The sequence below is a fragment of the Phyllobates terribilis genome, unplaced genomic scaffold (assembly GCF_046119375.1).
Source record: "Phyllobates terribilis strain yellow unplaced genomic scaffold, ASM4611937v1 Scaffold_3__8_contigs__length_932513732, whole genome shotgun sequence".
Lineage (NCBI taxonomy): Eukaryota > Metazoa > Chordata > Amphibia > Anura > Dendrobatidae > Phyllobates > Phyllobates terribilis.
In genome coordinates, this window is record NW_027362763.1 from 527071844 (window position 1) to 527089358 (window position 17515).

General features: G+C 40.1%; 1 protein-coding gene across 10 annotated transcripts in view; it reads left to right on the forward strand.

Moving 5' to 3' along the window:
• The window catches only part of EYA4 (EYA transcriptional coactivator and phosphatase 4), a 563063-nt gene that overhangs the window by 373835 nt on the left and 171713 nt on the right, over positions 1-17515 (forward strand). For 5 of the 10 annotated variants that reach the window (XM_073671270.1, XM_073671269.1, XM_073671267.1 and 2 more), the window contains one exon: positions 820-888. The exons of the other annotated variants lie outside the window; for them this stretch is intronic. In XM_073671270.1, the coding sequence (XP_073527371.1) occupies positions 820-888 (69 nt within the window). The remainder of the gene's footprint in view (positions 1-819; positions 889-17515) is intronic. 10 annotated transcript variants of the gene reach the window in all.

Below are 17515 nucleotides of genomic sequence, written 5' to 3' on the forward strand. Positions count from 1 at the left end.
ATTTTGGCAAGATGATCCTTTTACTTTCATGTGAGATAAGCCAGAGGTTTACTCCCCATTCAATATTGAGAACACATGCATGCTAAACCAAGCAGAGTAATGCGTTTATTTAGTAAATCATCTCCTCAAAGAAGAAGAGAGCAGGGTTTCAAGTGCCACCTATTGGACGTAGCAAGCCCGTAACTTAATATTATTCATTGCCCCATAGCTTGGGATATGAATCCAAACCAGAATCTTTTCCAAAAGAAAATGAACTCTTTTCGGGGAGAAATGTTTCTGGGTTTTTGCCCCTTGTCAGCGCAAATATGATGACTAGTTGGGTGAATGAGAGGCATTTAGCATGAACCTCAAAGCAGCTTTCTCAAGCTCTTTTCTATTTCTGATTTGGCTTTATATCCTAAGTCACGTGGCAAGTTTTTTTAATCAATGTTGAGTTAATGTTGACTTCTAAGATTGCCACCTTCAATACAGTATGTGGGACTTGAGTTCCTGTCCACTTTTTCTTTGAAGAGCCTATTTGCATAGCTTTTTTACCCAGGGACCACTTCCTGGCCTATAAGTCTTCCTCAAGGAGAAACTTTACCCCCTAGAGTGGTTAAGAGGAATGACTGTACAACAGCCATTTAGAGTGTATGGCCAGCTATTTATTAGTGGCCATTTACATTTTCTGGTTTATTCCATATTAATGTATTTTATTTGGCAACATTTTTATGCTAAAATAATAAGAATAGTAGAGTTTTTATATCTACATATCAATGCAAAATTAATGCAATATTTTTAAATTAACTAATAAAACTATTATTAAATTCCAATTCTCAGGGGAGAGTATGACTGTCCTAAATACTGCTGACTGGCTGCTCAGTTGTAGCACACCCTCTTCTGCAACAAGTAGGAACTATATTAGTATTTTGCATGGTGTTTGACAGGTTTTCTGGTTAAGGTGTTTATTTCCAACTACAATCATGTGTGGTTTGCAGTGTCTCCATCTATAATCTCAATTTCAGACTTTTTTCCATGATTTGAAAATTGATTGTATTGTACATACATATTTTCTGCAATGTAGAATTATTATCTTTGCTATTCAAGTGTTGCACTCCTGCGTGTTCTTTTGCAAGAACTTGAATTATAGTTGCACCATTTTTGAGCCTTCTCTTATTTAAAAGGGATCCTGTTTGTAAAGGAGAGATGTCAAAGAATTCTGGAAATGATACAAAAACACACTTAACATGTGCAAATTGCCTCTGCAGGGAGGAAGAGGACTTGAACTCTAGCTCCATCTATTGGAAATAGCCATCCTAAAAGTCAATATCGACCCTTTAATGAGTCTTGCCAGAAAAGTTGCCTTTTCTCAGTGCAAAGCATGAGATCCGATTTGGCTGTATGAGAGGCCTGTGCCTGGCCAAATCAGATCTCTTGCTTTGCACTGAGGAGGGGCAACACCCCGAAACACATGACTGCAAATTTAGATTCTGGTTTTGCTTTTATCCTAAGTCATATGGTAAGGCCCATTAAAGGATCAATATTAACTTTTAGGATTAATACTTCCAATCGGTGGTTCTAGTCCTCTTTCTCTCTGAAGAGGCAATTTGCATATTTAATTTACCAGAGGAGCATAGCATGGCCTATAAGTATCCTTACACTGGCATGTCACTCTCAACAAGGACAGACATTACCCTTTAGACCAAACTCTACAGACACATTTATCTGTAATTGCTTGTGTTGACCTTATAAGTATGCCGTCCACTATTGGGAATATTTTTTTTACTGAAATGCATATAATTTTGGGGAAAAATATCATTTTTTGCTATTGGCTTTCATTAAAAATGTTTCACCATTAACCTTCTACAGCCTCTGTCTATTGTGGGCATCAGAATTAGTTAGCTAAGATTCCATCAGTCAGCCAGCTATGATGGTCTAACAGGGAGTTTGTAATTTATCTGTCTTTTTTTAGCTCTTCTCAGCTGATTTAGGACCACAGACAACATCAAAATTGAATTTACAGGGAAACAAAGAGCCTGTAAGAGTCAAAAGGTGCCAAATTTTTAATGAAACCCATTTTAAAAAAATATTTTAGCCCCAAATATATGTATTTAAGTAAAAAGAAAAAACTGTTGATAATGGTGGACAAACCATTTAAAGGGAATCTGTCAGCAGGTGTTTGCTATGTAATCAGAGGACAGCAAGAGGTAGGGACTGATACAGAGATTTTAGGGATGTCTCACTTATTAGGTTGTGTGCTTTTGTTTCCATACAATGAATGATTTATCACCTGGAGATTATCACTACCCAGACTAGCTCCCTCTTGACAATTAGTCTGACCACGCCCTCTCCTCTCATAAGCAGCTCACTGTCAATAGACAATGTACATAGACAGCTGTGGTGTGGGCGGGGCTAGCTTTTTGAGCTCTGCTGAATTTTACATCTAAAAACTCTGATTGTGTCTCAACTGCTGCACCCAGTAAACTAAGTGATATATCATTGGAATCAGGGTCTCTTTTCCTAGATTATCCTGCTCTCAAATGAGTTGGCAAAAGCCTGATGACAGGTTCCCTTTAAGTCTTTCGTTTTCAGATTACTCCACTTAGAGGGAACACTGCTATGAAGTGTCTCATTGCTGAATCAGTGGCGGCTTCTTTTTTAAAATTGGCAGGGGTCCTAGATATCAGAACTTCATTGATATTAAAGTGATGGCATATCCTAGCAATATGCCATCACATTATGAAATGAGAATGTCCAGTTACATATAGTACTAGAATCAAGACGAACTTATTCTTGTATTTCTTCTTTCCAAATATTCTCTTTATGTTATTTAATCAACTTTAAAGAGAATATACAAGTAGTAGTATGGCAGTATAGGTATTATCCCGCAATAAAAATTATACAAGTTTTGTAGAGATTTACTGTGACAGTCATGAGAAATCTAGTGTAGAAGCAATATGCATATCAGGCTGGTGGTGCATTGAGGGGTGAGTCAATGCTCTTAGGTGAAGCCTTCCAAGTGATTCACACACCTTCAATACACGCCCAGCTAGATTTGTCATATCTGTCTCATTGAATCTCTACACAAAAAAGTATAATTTTTATTTGGGGACAAGAACCATTAAAGCTATTCTATATGTAAAACAGTTCTGGCGTAAATGATGATCAGAACATGTGTAAACTATATAACATGCCAGTGAAAATTTTGTATCACCGACATGATCCATGTCTTCAAATAATGTAATTTACATCAACAAAGGAGGAAAGCCACAGATTAAGGTGCTGTTATTTGATACAGGAAGAAGAGCGTAATGCAATACTGTTTTTTTCTGATAAATTAGTCTAAGTAAGAGCAATTAATATTTAATGTGTCTTTGTTCACTTAAGTATTTTAAACTATTTAATTTGTCTCAGTGAAATATTCCCACAGATGATATACATTACAAACATTATCCTAATATGGATTTTATACATATATTGCTCAAGGGGCTGTTATTTACTGCAGATAGAATTCATTGCATCTGATGGAAATCTAAATAACAGATTCTTCCATAATAGAATTTTAAAGCTTTTTTTCTTACAGTACTAAATAATGGCTAGGGTCAGGATTGCCTATCCATTTTCCAAGCTGTACCAGAATATATATTATATTTGTAGCTGATTTTTGAATCAATCACTTGATAGATTCACACCTAACTTAGACTTCTCTGATGATATGTATACATGTTCAATAATGGCAACAAAAGCCATAATAAACTTAAAAATAGCCAGCACAACAGCAGAAAAGTCATCCAGACCTTAGGACGGTTATGAAGGACTAACATATTTATGGCCTATTCTCATGGTAGGCTACCAATATCAGATCAGTGAAGGTCTGACAAAACACCCCCACAATTGACTGCTCCAGTGATAGTAGGATGTAAACAATGTAAGGAGCTGGAAAAGCGTGACTCCATACATTATTTAGTGGTCACTCTCATGTACTTCACCTTATCTCATCTTCAAGAGAACTGGCGATAAGGTGCAATACCTGGGAACAGGTGAGTCCACTATATTTTTCATCTATATTTTTCTCTTGTTTCTATTAGCCAAATTATATAATTTCTTGTGCCATTTTGGTTCATAGGAATACATATCTGTAGCTGTAATATGCTGTGCTTACATAGCTCAACATGTTCACTGGAATCTTCCTCTTTAATATGAAGCTCTTTAAAGGGAGTCAGTCACAAGTCAGCTAGCAGCTTGGTGATACATTGGGGTCTCTACACTTACATCATGCTGCTCTCAGATTTGGTAGCAAAAACCTGCTGACAGATTCCCTTTAATCTTGTTTTGTATTTACAGTTGTGGTCGAAATTATTAGCACCCAGAAAATGATTGCAATAACACGTTTTGTTATACACATATTTATTTCCTTTGTGTGTATTGGAACAATAAAAAAAAGGAAAAAAGGCAAATTGGACATCATTTTACACAAAACCCCAAAAATGGACAGGATAAAATTGTTGGCACCCTCAATTTAATATCTCGTTGCACACCCTTTGGAATAAATAACTGCAATTAATTGCTTCCTATAATTATCAACAAGCTTCTTACACCTCTCAACTGGAATTTTGTACCATTCTTCTTTTGCAAACTGCTCCAGGTCTCTCATTTTTGAAGGGTGCCTTCTGCCAATAGCAATTTTAAGATCTCTCCACAGGTGTTCAATGGGATTTAGATCCTTAGATTGTTTCCATCCATTTCTGGGGCTTCTTGAAGTATGTTTGGGGTCATTGTCCTGCTCTAAGACTCTTGACCTAGGACGCAAACACAGCTTTCTGACACTGAGCACTACATTGAGACCCAAAATCCTTCGGTAATCTTCATATTTCATGATGACTTATACACAGTCTAGACACCCAGTGCCAGAGGCGGCAAGACTGACCAAAAAAATCATATTTGACTATAGGTGCTGTGTTTTTTTCTTTGTAGGCTTCATTCGGTTTTCGGTAAACAGTAGAATGATGTGCTTTACCAAAAAGCTCTATCTTGGTCTCATTTGTCTACAAGACTCTTTCCCACAGGATTTTGGCTTACTCGTGTACATTTTGTGCTGACACTGATGCTCCCTGAACCTGCAGGGCAGCTTGAATTTCTTTGGAACTTGATTGGAGCTGTGTATCCACCATCCAGACTATCCTGCGTTGCAACCTTTCACCAATTTTTCTCTGCAATCCACGTCTAGGGAGAATAGTTACACTTGTAAACTTCTTGATTATGTTGCTTACCATGGACAAAGGAACATCAGAGATGGACTTGTAACATTGAGATTGTTGATATTTTTTAACAATTTTTGTTCTCAAGTCCTCAGACAGTTCTCTTCTCCACTTTCTGATCTCCATGCTTAATGTGGCACACACAATGCAAAGATTGAGTTAACTTCTCCCCTTTTTATCTGGTTTCAGGTATAATATTGCCCACACCTGTTACTTGCCACAGGTGAGTTTGAATGAGCATCACATGCTTGAAACAAAGTTGTTTCCCCACAATTTTGGAAAGTTGCCAACAATTTTCTCCTGCCATTTTTGGGGTTTTGCATGAAATTATGTCAAATGTGCCTATTTTTCTCAGTTTTTGTTGTGTTGTTCCAATACACATAAAGGAAATAAACATGTGTATAAAAAAGTATAATTGCAATAATTTTCAGGGAGAAATACTTCATTTTCTGGAAAAATTTCAAGAGTGACAACACTTTTGGCCATGACTGTATATGTGCATAGATATCGTTGGGCTAACTATCTACTATTAACAAAAGTCAGATTAAAATCAATTAATGTTTCTGATGACAATTTAGAAGACTTTAAATCCTGCATAAGGTATACATGCTATTTGCATTCATTATAGTGGGACAGACACTGCTTTGGCCAGGAGAGATGGTAAAGCAGGTTTAGTGTGTCATAAATTTAAATCTACGGGCATGAGAGAATGTGTACTCAGTCTCCAGCTCAAAACGGTCACAATATCATTGATTTTAGGGCAGTCTCTGTTCCTTACCTGACACCACAGGGTTTGTCTGGCAGCCAGATAGTCTCCTGGACAAACACACATGGCGTTCCTATATGACATGCAGAAATAAAGACAACAGTAGTGCTGAGAAAAAGATTTCCAAGATGGTGCTGGCTCCATGGCAGTGACAAGTAAAACAAGTAGCTTTGAAGACTGAAGCTCAGTAATGTCTTCAAAATTTGTAAGCTTTCCTAGCTCCATACCTGCTTTAACCCCATAGAAACATAAAAGAGTTACAGGGTTGTTCATGCAGGCAGCAGATATGTCATCATATCTATGTAGATATAGAAGAACTGCTTGTTGAAAAGAGAGGGTGCAGTGATTGTGCCTGCACTGTTTCACTCGAGATATCACTGTCTCCTGAAGGTTCTAACACTCTGTTGTGCTCACTCTTATAAATGCGTTTCTAATTACCACATGTGATATTACTTTAACCTCTCAATCTGAGCAAGTTGGCTATAAAAATAAGGAAATGGGGATTATAAGAAACAAAGAAATATGAACGCATATTGGCTGTGGAAAGTCGCATCAGTGATCTAGAGGATAAGGTGGCACTAATGCAAAATAGACATCCATAGGCACAGTCAACTAACTGAGACCTGCAGAGCAAAGTTGATGAACTTGAAAACAGATTACGACCAGATAATTTGCAATTGGCGGGGGTCCCTAAGAGCGATAGAAGCACTAGAACTGATGAACGTTTTGGTCACTGGTTGAGAACTACCTTTGGGAAAGATCTATATTCTTTAAGAAAGAGCACACAGGGTTCCCATCCATTCTCTTCTCTCTACGCACAGAGTCAGTTACATTTCTGTACTACAAAGACAGTGACACAATACTTCGCTAGCGAGAGGATGTAAGTAACCAATGATGGCCATATAGTTGAATTTTTTCCCATCTACTCTGCTGAAATACAAAAGAGGAAAGCCAAGTTTCAAGATATTAAGAAGAGATTGTATGCCTTACAACTCTCGTTTGCAATACTGTACACAAGGTGGCTGAGCATTGCCTGTTGTTGGCAAAATGCATTTTTTTTTTACTAAGCCAAAAATGCAGCACAATTGTTGGATTTGAATCAAAGAAGTTTAGGAGATTGAAATACCTGATGTTTCGAGACTCTAAAGGGCATAAATGTGCCTCTGCTCATTGTTATTAAGTTGCCCATGAAACATTATCCAGTTTGGGTCATCATAGGCTGGGGCGTTTCATCCTGTCCTGTTAGATCTCATCAGGATACTTTGGAGTTTCTGATGCATATGTTCCTATTATATTCACCACCATTAGAAATTGTGGACTCATTTACTCCTACTTCACATTGTTTGGCTTCAAATACAACCGGTACCTTGACTTGCTGCAGGAGGTGCAAGTATTTTAAAAATTTTAGGAACTCTTCTTTTACTCTTGTTAAAATGGACTGTTTTGTAGGTTGTGTGAATGTATAAGTATAATGAGCCAATGTTCATTCTGTCCAGTGGATAGATGTGGCGCCCCTGAGGGTTCAGTCGCCACAGAGGTACTGCACCTCACCCAGAGGTGTGGTGTCTCCCTTCTCTCAGGTAAGGAGGGAGTGCTGCCCGGAACCCAAAACACCTGCATCCAACACTACACTGCTCCAGGCCGGCAGGAGGGGCAAGACGCAATGTATGTTTCTGCTGAGCCCTGACCCTGGCTGGAGTGGGGGGGGACCCAAAGGTAGGGGGAACCAGTAGTGGGTGTGGGTGGAGGAAGTAGTTAGGGGGAGCGCTTTGGTAGGAGTATAAAATAGGGAAGCCATATTAGGGTGGCAGTTTTAGAGATAGGTTCAGATGAGTAGTGAGGAGAGCAGTTCAGAAGATCAGCTCGGTACAGTTCAGAAGAACAGTCCGGGGACAAAGTCTCATTAGGAACTCTGCTCCACAAGTAGGGCCAAGTCTGGAGGCCCAGGAGGGGAGCAGGGAGAAGGCTCCGTTCTGTCAAAATGGATCCTAGGGGGTACGGTAAGTGCAGGAAGGCACCCGTATGCCCTGAATCTGTCAGAAGAAAGAGGGATCGTAAGCCGCATTCTAATCCCCAGGAGGGTCAAGCAGGTCCGGGATCCGACGTACAGGAAGGACTTCAGAGCACCCGAGCAGGATTGAGAGTGGGCAGCGCAGGGCAGGAGGGAGAAAGACCCAGTGTGAAGTCGGTCTAGAGAGGAACATGAGAAAGTGGGGTTTTGTCAGACATTCCTAACTCCCCTGAGTAAGAGCTGAACCCCTGCCTGGTGAACGCAGCGCGATGTGGGAGGCTGTAAGCTGACAGTGCACCCTGTGGAACTAAAGAACTGTGAGTAAAGACACGAATAACTCCACTGCACCGCCTCTGTCCAATTATTTCATCCTCACCAGCATTCCCTCCCTGCACTACAACGCCCAGCGCAACCACCATTTACCTACACTGCCCTGGAGCTAGCTCTATCTGTAGAGAGCCACATTATCGCTGCTGCCGTAACACCAGCTCCAGAGGACTGCTCCGCAGTGGCGGCTCCCTTTAGCCGCATTCCACGGGTGGCGTCGCAAACATTTAAATCCCCTATAAACTATTCCCTTTTAAGAGACCGCCCTCGGCCACGGACCGGGCAAGCCACCGTGATATCCCCCGGCAACCAGAGGCCCGGCTGCCGAGTACCCCACGGCCCTGGGGGCGCGTCATAGACAATTCACCTTTTTATCATGGTATGTTGGGGGTCCATAGGACCCAGTGAAACAAACAGCAATTTTTAGTTATCTAAAAGCCTACCTGCCTGTTGTGGTGTTTTTACAAGAATGTGCATGTCAAATGTAAAATGTCAGGGGCTGCACAAAGCTTAGATTGGTAATGCTATACACACTGGACATTGCAGAGGGGTTAGGATGCTAGTGCATTGGTCTAACCCATTTGAGGAGATACACATGAAAATAGATACTGAGGCTAGATAAATATGTTTACACTGTAATATTTCTAAATCGTTTGCCATAGTGAATATATATATTGCCCCTCCTTTAACTATAATATAACACAAATAATAAAAGCTTTTAGGGCAGAGAACGTGTATCCCATTGTTATTTTGGAGACTTCAACAATTATATCCTCAATTTTCCAACAACATTTGGCAGATGTTTACAGGAACTTATGTTGCAAGATCTCTGGCGATGAAACATGTTATAGACAGGAAATTTTCTTGTTCTTTTTCACACCAGGGTTTTGGGCTCTTTATCGACTGCTAAGGAAGTTCGTAGGATAATATATTTAGCCAGAGCCTTGTCAGATCATTCCCCCATGTTATTACAGTTAAACAAATTGCGGAACGGCTCTCTGGGAATTAGTTTGTGGAAATTGAATGCTTTATGGTTGAATATCATAGACAAATCAATTTTTACTATGACTGTCATGGAGTTCTTTGCCTTTAACAATGAAACTGCTGACCAAGATGTTATTTGGGATCCTATGAAAACTAAACTGTGGGGATACTTTATGCAACAAATCAGTGCCTTTAAACATAGAACTAGATAACTGGATGATTTATTGAAAAATAGGGTACAGGATATGGAGACTGGTAGTGAATAATCCCTGAATCCCTGGAACAGTGGCAAAGTGCTCCTGCAGAGCTTCTGCTCCTTTCACTGTCCTCCTCTGACTGAACACACACCCAAGATGGCTTCCCTTTTATATATCCTCCTTCTCAGGTGCTCCCCTGATCTGCTTCCTCCACCAGCACCCACTACATGGTTCCCCCTCTCTTGATTCCCCCCACTCCAGCCAGGGGCAGGACTCAGCAGCGGAGCAGTGCATCTTGCCCATCCTGCTGGTCTGGAGTGGTGTAGTGTTAGATGCAGGTGTTTGGGTCCCGGGCAGTACTCCATCCTTACCTGAGAGTGAGATACCACACCTCTGGGTGAGATGCAGTACCTCTGTGGCGATTGAACCCTCAGGGGCGCCACACATTCTCCTCCTCTCGTCATACTTTGTTCTCCACCCACTGGGGTGAGTTCAGCGACCAGAGCAGTGCCCATACAGTGGATTCACTATCAAAGTTGATCCGCACGCAACCATCCAGGTGAGCGGCTAATTGTCAATTCACCCCCACATAATACTAAGCGATATCACACAGGGAGCGCCCCTTTTCTTCCTTCCTCAAAGCAAAAAAATTCTTGCCAGGAAAAAAAATTAAGTTAGGAATGTCTATCCTTGGTAAAAGCAAATTTCTAAAGTAAATTAACAAAAAATAAACTTTATTAGTTTTTGTAGGAAACTGAATTTTTGTTAAGATTTTAATTATTCGAGAAAAGAAATTTTACTACTCAGAATCTCATATATGAAATAAAATGTAGGAAATATCTAACTTTTTTTTCTTTTTTTGGTGAGCAAAAAGCGATTTTAATATTTATTTGGATGTGGTCAGAGATCAGGAAACTTATCAGGAGACTATTGATAAGGTCAGCCAGTTTTTACTGTCAGTTCTGTAAGCTTATGAAATGCTTATTGTTGAATGCTACTGTATTTTAGACCCTGACATTGGATAAAATCAAAGTATATAAAATGATATTAGGATACTCAAAGCATCAGCTCATTTCTCCTTTTTCATGTTGTAACGACTAAAAATAAATCATTCTGATCTAGCACTAAGTAATTTAGTAAAGTATTTATGCCCCGCAAAAATATGGGCAGCTTGTGATTAGCACCAGTCTAATGAATCAGATGTGAAAGACTTCACAAGGTTGTATTTCAAAACAAGGCAATAGACACTGGCATCATTTTATCTTACCCATCACATAAAAATAAGTATGGCTTATGTAAATGTTCCACACTATGAGACACGTTTCCTAATTATCCACACAATTAGGTTTACTGGGTGGATATGAGATTGAGGTCCAATGAAGACTAATTTGTCAAGTTAACCAACATAGAACAGCAGAAATGGATATACAAAGACAGCCAAAGATGAGCGGAACTGCCAAAATTTCAATTTAACCAGTTAGCTTAAATTCGGCTGGGAAATTTGATTTGATCAAATTTATTTGATGTGAATTGAATGATCCCCTTATTGTTTTTAATAAAGCTGTTATAGGAGATCTTCCAACCCCAAGGCATAACAAATGCAAGGGCTAGGAATGGATTAAATACAATAAAATATCATATACACCAAGCCTCACATCTATTCATGCCATCCGCAGCTCATGGCAGATCTTCTGGCTGCTTCCTAAGGCACCATCTCTGCTTCAATGCCAGTCTCTTCTTCAGTCATAACACACATCCAGGTCTAGCTGGTGAAAAGTGAAGAAGAGACTGGTGCCAGAACCAAATAGGTGCCTTAAGAAACTAGGACAAGTGTAGAGCTGCAGCATCATTGACAGATTAGGGGCTAGGTGAGTATGATATTTCATTGATTTATTACCCCCTTAATGGCCCATTTGAATCCACCAAAATGGTCGGCCACTTTTTTTTATGGATTTGTGCAAATTGAATTCTCAAAAATTCGAATAAGTTAGAATTTGTGAATTTTGGAAAATTCTAAACAAATTTGATTCGCTCATCCTTAGAAACAATAAAAAAGTAAAAAGACACCTTCATTTTTCAACATTGTCTTATATTTCACAGTATCCTCATTAGGGATGATCAGGTCTGGTGAGATCGGAATTTGCCACATTGCACTGATTTTACCAAGAAATTTTATTTGCAGCAAAGTTATTCTCCATTAATTGAATGTTCCCTTTTATGCTCTGGGAATCCCAAAGCATAGTAAACGTAACATGTAAGAAAAAAAACCTAATACATCAACACTCACCTTTACCCACTACTTGTCCTGTTCTCAGGGCCTCTTCATTCTGAATACACGCACTAGTGTATAGTGTATACATTCTAGAATAGGACTTCCAGCTGTGATCAGGCCTCAGAGTTCAGGGTTGGACTGAAGCTCTGACCTAGAGTGAAGACACTGATAATAATAATAATAATTTTTATTTTTATAGCGCCAACATATTCCGCAGCACTTTACAATTTTAGGGGGGACTTATACAGACAATACAGAATAAGCATATCTCATATTGAAAGGAGTGAGGGCCCAGCTCGCAAGATTACAGTCTATGAGGAAATGGGGGAGACACAAAAGGTAAAAAGTACATATATTGTATAATGCAGCATTGATAGACTAAATAGGATAAATAATAATACATGGACTGGTCGCCAGCCAGTATGTGTACAGTCCTGACCGAGGATATTAAGTACATGGATGGTATGAACCAGAAATTGTAGAAGATTTTATTATGGGCTAAAACTGGGACAGATAGTGTGTTGAGGCGATACGCCAGTCTAAAGAAATGGGTTTTTAGGGTCCTCTTGAAACTGTGGGTATTGGGAATTAATCAAACTGTCCTGGGTAGTGCATTCCAAAGTATTGGCGCAGCACGCGAGAAATCTTGGAGACGGGAGTGGGAAGTTCGGATTATGGAGGATTTTAGTTTTAAGTCATTGGCAGAACGGAGGGCACATGTAGGGTGGTAGACTGAGACAAGGGAGGAGATGTAGGGGGGTGCTGAAGCATGGAGCGCTTTGTACGTAAGCGTAGTAAGTTTAAATTGAACTCTATATTGGATGGGCAACCAATGCAATGACTGACACAGGGAGGAGGAATCGATGTAGCGGTTGGCGAGGAATATGATCGAGGCTGTTGCGTTATGGACGGATTGCACTGATGCGCAACAGTGTAAAGAAGAGGCCCTGAGGACTGGACAGCAGGAAGCAAGCACCGGGGATGCCAGGACAGGTGAGATGAGTATTATTTTTTTTTTTCTTTCTTAAATTTTTGCTGGTCCTCTGCACTTTAGCAGAATGGCAGCCACAGTTGGCCACCATTTTTCTGAATTTGTACAACAAAAATTATAAAAATTCCATATTTTGGAGAATACAGATTTGGTAAAATTTAAGTAGAATTCATTTCCACTCAAATGAATCCACATATCTCTTATCCTCCTAACACAAATGCAAAATATGCATATTAAAAAAGTTATCCCACCAATTGCATTCTTCAAAAACTCAACTCAGGACATGAAAGCCATGAGTTCTGCTATCTTGACCTGTGAGATATTGGTCCAATTGGCATACACACAATGTCAAAGCCCTCTACGAGAAGCAGGTTTTTGCATTTGTTTTTTCATTGCACAATCATACATAGTCCAGACATTTTCTATGGGATTCATATAACATGACTGACCGGTCTATGAAAGCTACTGGAAGCTTTTTATTTGCAACCAATCTTGGACCTTTGTACCAGTGTGTCAAGGAGCTTCATCTTACATGAACAGAGTAGTAACAGTATCTTATTCTGCACAGAAGACCTACTTATTTATGTAGCTGTAATTACCATATTTTTTTGGACTTTAAGATGCACCAGACCATAAGACGCACCTAGGTTTTAGAGGAGGAAAATAGAAAAAAAATGTAAGCAAAAATTGTTGTCATGATGCACTGTTATGGGGGAGGGGATCTGCTGCTGACACTGGTATAGGGGTAATGTCCCCCAATTCTGTTAATATCCTCTATCCTGGTATATATGGCTCCTCCTTACTGTTATACGTGGCCCCCATCCCCATCCTGGTATGCATGGCACCCCTCATCCCCATTCGGATATGCATGGCACCCCTGATCCCCATCCTGGTGTGCATGACACCCCTCATCCCCATCCTGTTATGCATGGCACCCCAATCCACCATCCTGGTATGCATGGCACCCCTGATCCCCATCCTGGTATGCATGGTACCCCTCATCCCTCATCCTGGTTGCATGGCACACCTCATCCAAGTATGCATGGCCCCCCTCATCCAAGTATGCATGGCACCCCTGATCTCCTCCTGATATGCATGGCACCCCAATCCCCCATCCTGGTATGCATGGCACCCCAATCCCACATCCTGGTATGCATGACACTCCTGATCCCCATCCTGGAATGCATGGCACCCTTGATCCCCATCCTGATGTGCATGGCACCCCAATCCACCATCCTAGTATGCATGGCACCCTTGATCCCCATCCTGGTATGCATGGCACCCTTGATCCCCATCCTGGTATGCATGGCACCCTGGATCCCCATCCCCCTTCCTGGTATGCTTACACCGCTCATGCCTCTTCCTGGTATGCTTGGCACCCCCCATCCCATGCTGCACACAAAAAAAAGTCTACTCACCTTTCTTCCTTGTGTTCCAGTGCTGCGTCCTGCTCTGCTGCCAGCACAGCATGTCACAGTGTGAGCTACGCATGGCGCCCTCACACTGTGAGATGCTGTGCCGGAAGAGTCACTGCTCCCCACGCCTGGACTGTGTGCGTGGGGAGCAGTGACCATTCATTCTCCCTAATAGCGCTCACACTGTACCCGCAGCGCGGCTCCTGCAGCCTCTGGTGGACTGTGTGCCCGCTATTAAAGTGCATGAATATTCACTTCAACCCATGGTAATGGGTTGTACTGAATATTCATGGACTTTAATAGAGGGCACACTGACCGCCGGCCGCTGCAGGAGCCACGCTGCGGGTACAGTGTGAGCGCTATTAAGGAAAATGAAAATTCACTACTCTCCATGCCCAAGGGCATGGGGAGCAGTGAATATTCATTTTCTTTAGTAGCGGGCACAGTGTAGGCTGCAGCAGGTGGCTCCTGCCTCCTGTGTCTGCTCCTCCCACTCACAATCACCATATAGAGCCATACCCCCCACTTTCCTCCAAAATCTTGGAGGAAAAAAGTGCGTCTTATAGTCCAAAAAATATGGTAAATGTCTAGTCTACATATTGGTTTAACACTTGAAATGGATGTAGAGCCCAGAATTTTTTTTCAGTTCCTGCTTCTTTCGATTAGTATTCAGAACTTTTTTATTTTACATTGGATATTGATGTATAAGGCTTTTCTGTGAGATATTTTTTTTTTATTTAGTCATAATGTTTTGTATTCTATAGTAAAATAAGTCACTGACATAGCGGATCTGTTCTAATAGGACCCAGGAGCACTGCTATGCAATGCAGACATCCAGCAATCATGTGACCCTGTATCCAATAGCAGCATCTAAAGCACACATCACTAGATGATGCCCATTTTAGATCTGTGGAAACAACAAAATAGGACAGAAGCAGTAATAAACTGCATCTGTCTTTTCACAGTTCCTGGGTGTGTCTGATAGAAGGAGGCCTGACCTGCTTCCACTGGATTGCAGCAGTATGAACTTTAATTCTGTAATTCTGTAATTTTATAGCTATGCAGAATTAGAGCCCATGATCAAGTGCTATATCTTTTAGGTGTTTGGTCGTTATGAGGTTAAAAAAGCACTTTCCACTACCTTGTTTTTTCATTAAATGTGTGTGTGCATGCATGTTATGTAGTGTAAGTGTATTGATGTGCTCTCCTACCACTGCTCTTTCTGATGTCCAGCGCCATTCTTCTCTGGGTCTGAGTGACATCACTGCAATTGCAACTAGCCGGCTCGTTCGGTACGTGAGCCAGAAGTCGCTGTTACAATGAACGTCATTCTGATGCTCCATAGGCTTTCATTATAATAGAGAATTCCAGGTCAGGCAAAGCAAAGCAGGACCTGGCCAGTCTGCAGAGTGCTGATGTCTTAGAGAAGTGGAGAAGAATGGCGCTGGACAATGGAGAGAGCCGCTGTAGGTGAGTATATTAATACACTCACACTGCATTACATGCACATACACACAGTTAATGAAAAAAAGCTAGTGGCAGTGCTTCTTTATAGAAAAAAATTCAGTTAGAGCCAAAAGTAAAATAAGTGACTTAGAGTAAACTACAAACCAGCATTATAACTAAAAAAGGCAAAAGAAATAAATAATGCAAGTATTTGATTTTGTCAAACGTGTATCTTATTTTGCTACTTAAGACATGAATATGAATTTTAATATAAAAAGCAATCAAAACAAAATGCTTAAAAATTATTTGCAAAAATAAAAACATTAATGATATTTTGTTACCTGAATGCACAGATCTTTGACTGTATAGCATTTTTGAATCATGGTTTCCTTATAAGTTTTGGACCAATTGGCCTTCTGCATGCTCTACTTTGATTTGGTCATAAATCTGCTTGGAAAATGATTTAGGAAAGGAAAGACCCAGCGCTTGGATGAGCTGATAGATTTCACTGTTAAAGAGGACCTTTTAACAGTTTTTTACTTATAAATTGCACATAATAACGAGAATATACATGAAAACGTTATTGTTTTGGTTTTTTCATTATTTTGTTTTTTTCTGCTCAGAGTGCCGAAATTACTGTGTTAATTTTTTATCATTCAACTGGGCGTTTAGTTTTGTTCAGCTATGTGGGCCTCTAAATTCATCTTATTATGATGCTGTTCAATCATAAAAAAGCAGCATCCATTGGAAGGAAAAAGTTGACGTCTACAGTATTGACCTAAATGAAATGCCGATGAATGTACAATTCATAAGACAAAAAATTGGTGAAAGGTACTCTAACCCATTCTGCAGCTAGCTATGTGCTGGGCTACAGAGGTCAGATGATGGTTTAACATTTTTAATAAAGTGCCACAGCAAATTTGTTATACTACGACGAATACACGCATTTAAGTAATTTTTAAAAGCCACCAAAGTTGCCCTTATCCAGTAGAGATCACAACTTCGAATGAAGTAGTGATTTCTACATAGCAAAATCCTCATATCAATTCTTTACAAAGAGGAATAAACTGAGAACTAGAATAGAACTATAAAGGGACACATTTTTACATTAAATCGGCACTCAAGAAAAGTTTACTTTTTGCCTGTGTAACTGGTGCATAGGCAACTATTAAAGAATAATAAGGAAGCTCAAATATATACCTCGTATACATCTGTTTCAGTTCATGTTCTATTTCAAGGCTGTCGTCCATGTTGATTCTGTCTTCCCTTTTGACATGATTTCCCTAATGCAGACCACATTTCCGATAATGCCTCTGTCTCATTGCACTGCACTTGTTCTACTCTGAGACCTATCTAAGGGCAGAAAGATAGAACTGCTGCACCCTAACTCATACTACAGAATCTCAGTATATCCTATTTGATGCAGCTTCAGCCTGTCTCCTCTGTCTTCTGCTTGTAAGACTGTTCACCTGTCAACTCTTCTAAGCAGGAGCCAGGGGAGAGAAATCTGACCTACATTACATAGGATACACAGGACATCCTACACACTATACATCAATACTAAAGTTAGGCAGTGCAAGTCAGGGTGAGGTTTATATCATTGTATGGACTCAAAATATCACTACTCTTTTCATAAAGCAAAGTTATTCATGAAATGGGAGGGGGAAACAACTACATAAAATAAATGGTACACACAACATATATATACTCTCATACCACACATACAGTATACTGTGTATGCATGTGTGTATGTATGTGTGTGTGTATATATATATATATATATATATATAAAGTACAGACCAAAAGTTTGGACACACCTTCTCATTGAAAGATTTTTCTGTATTTTCATGACTATGAAAATTGTGCATT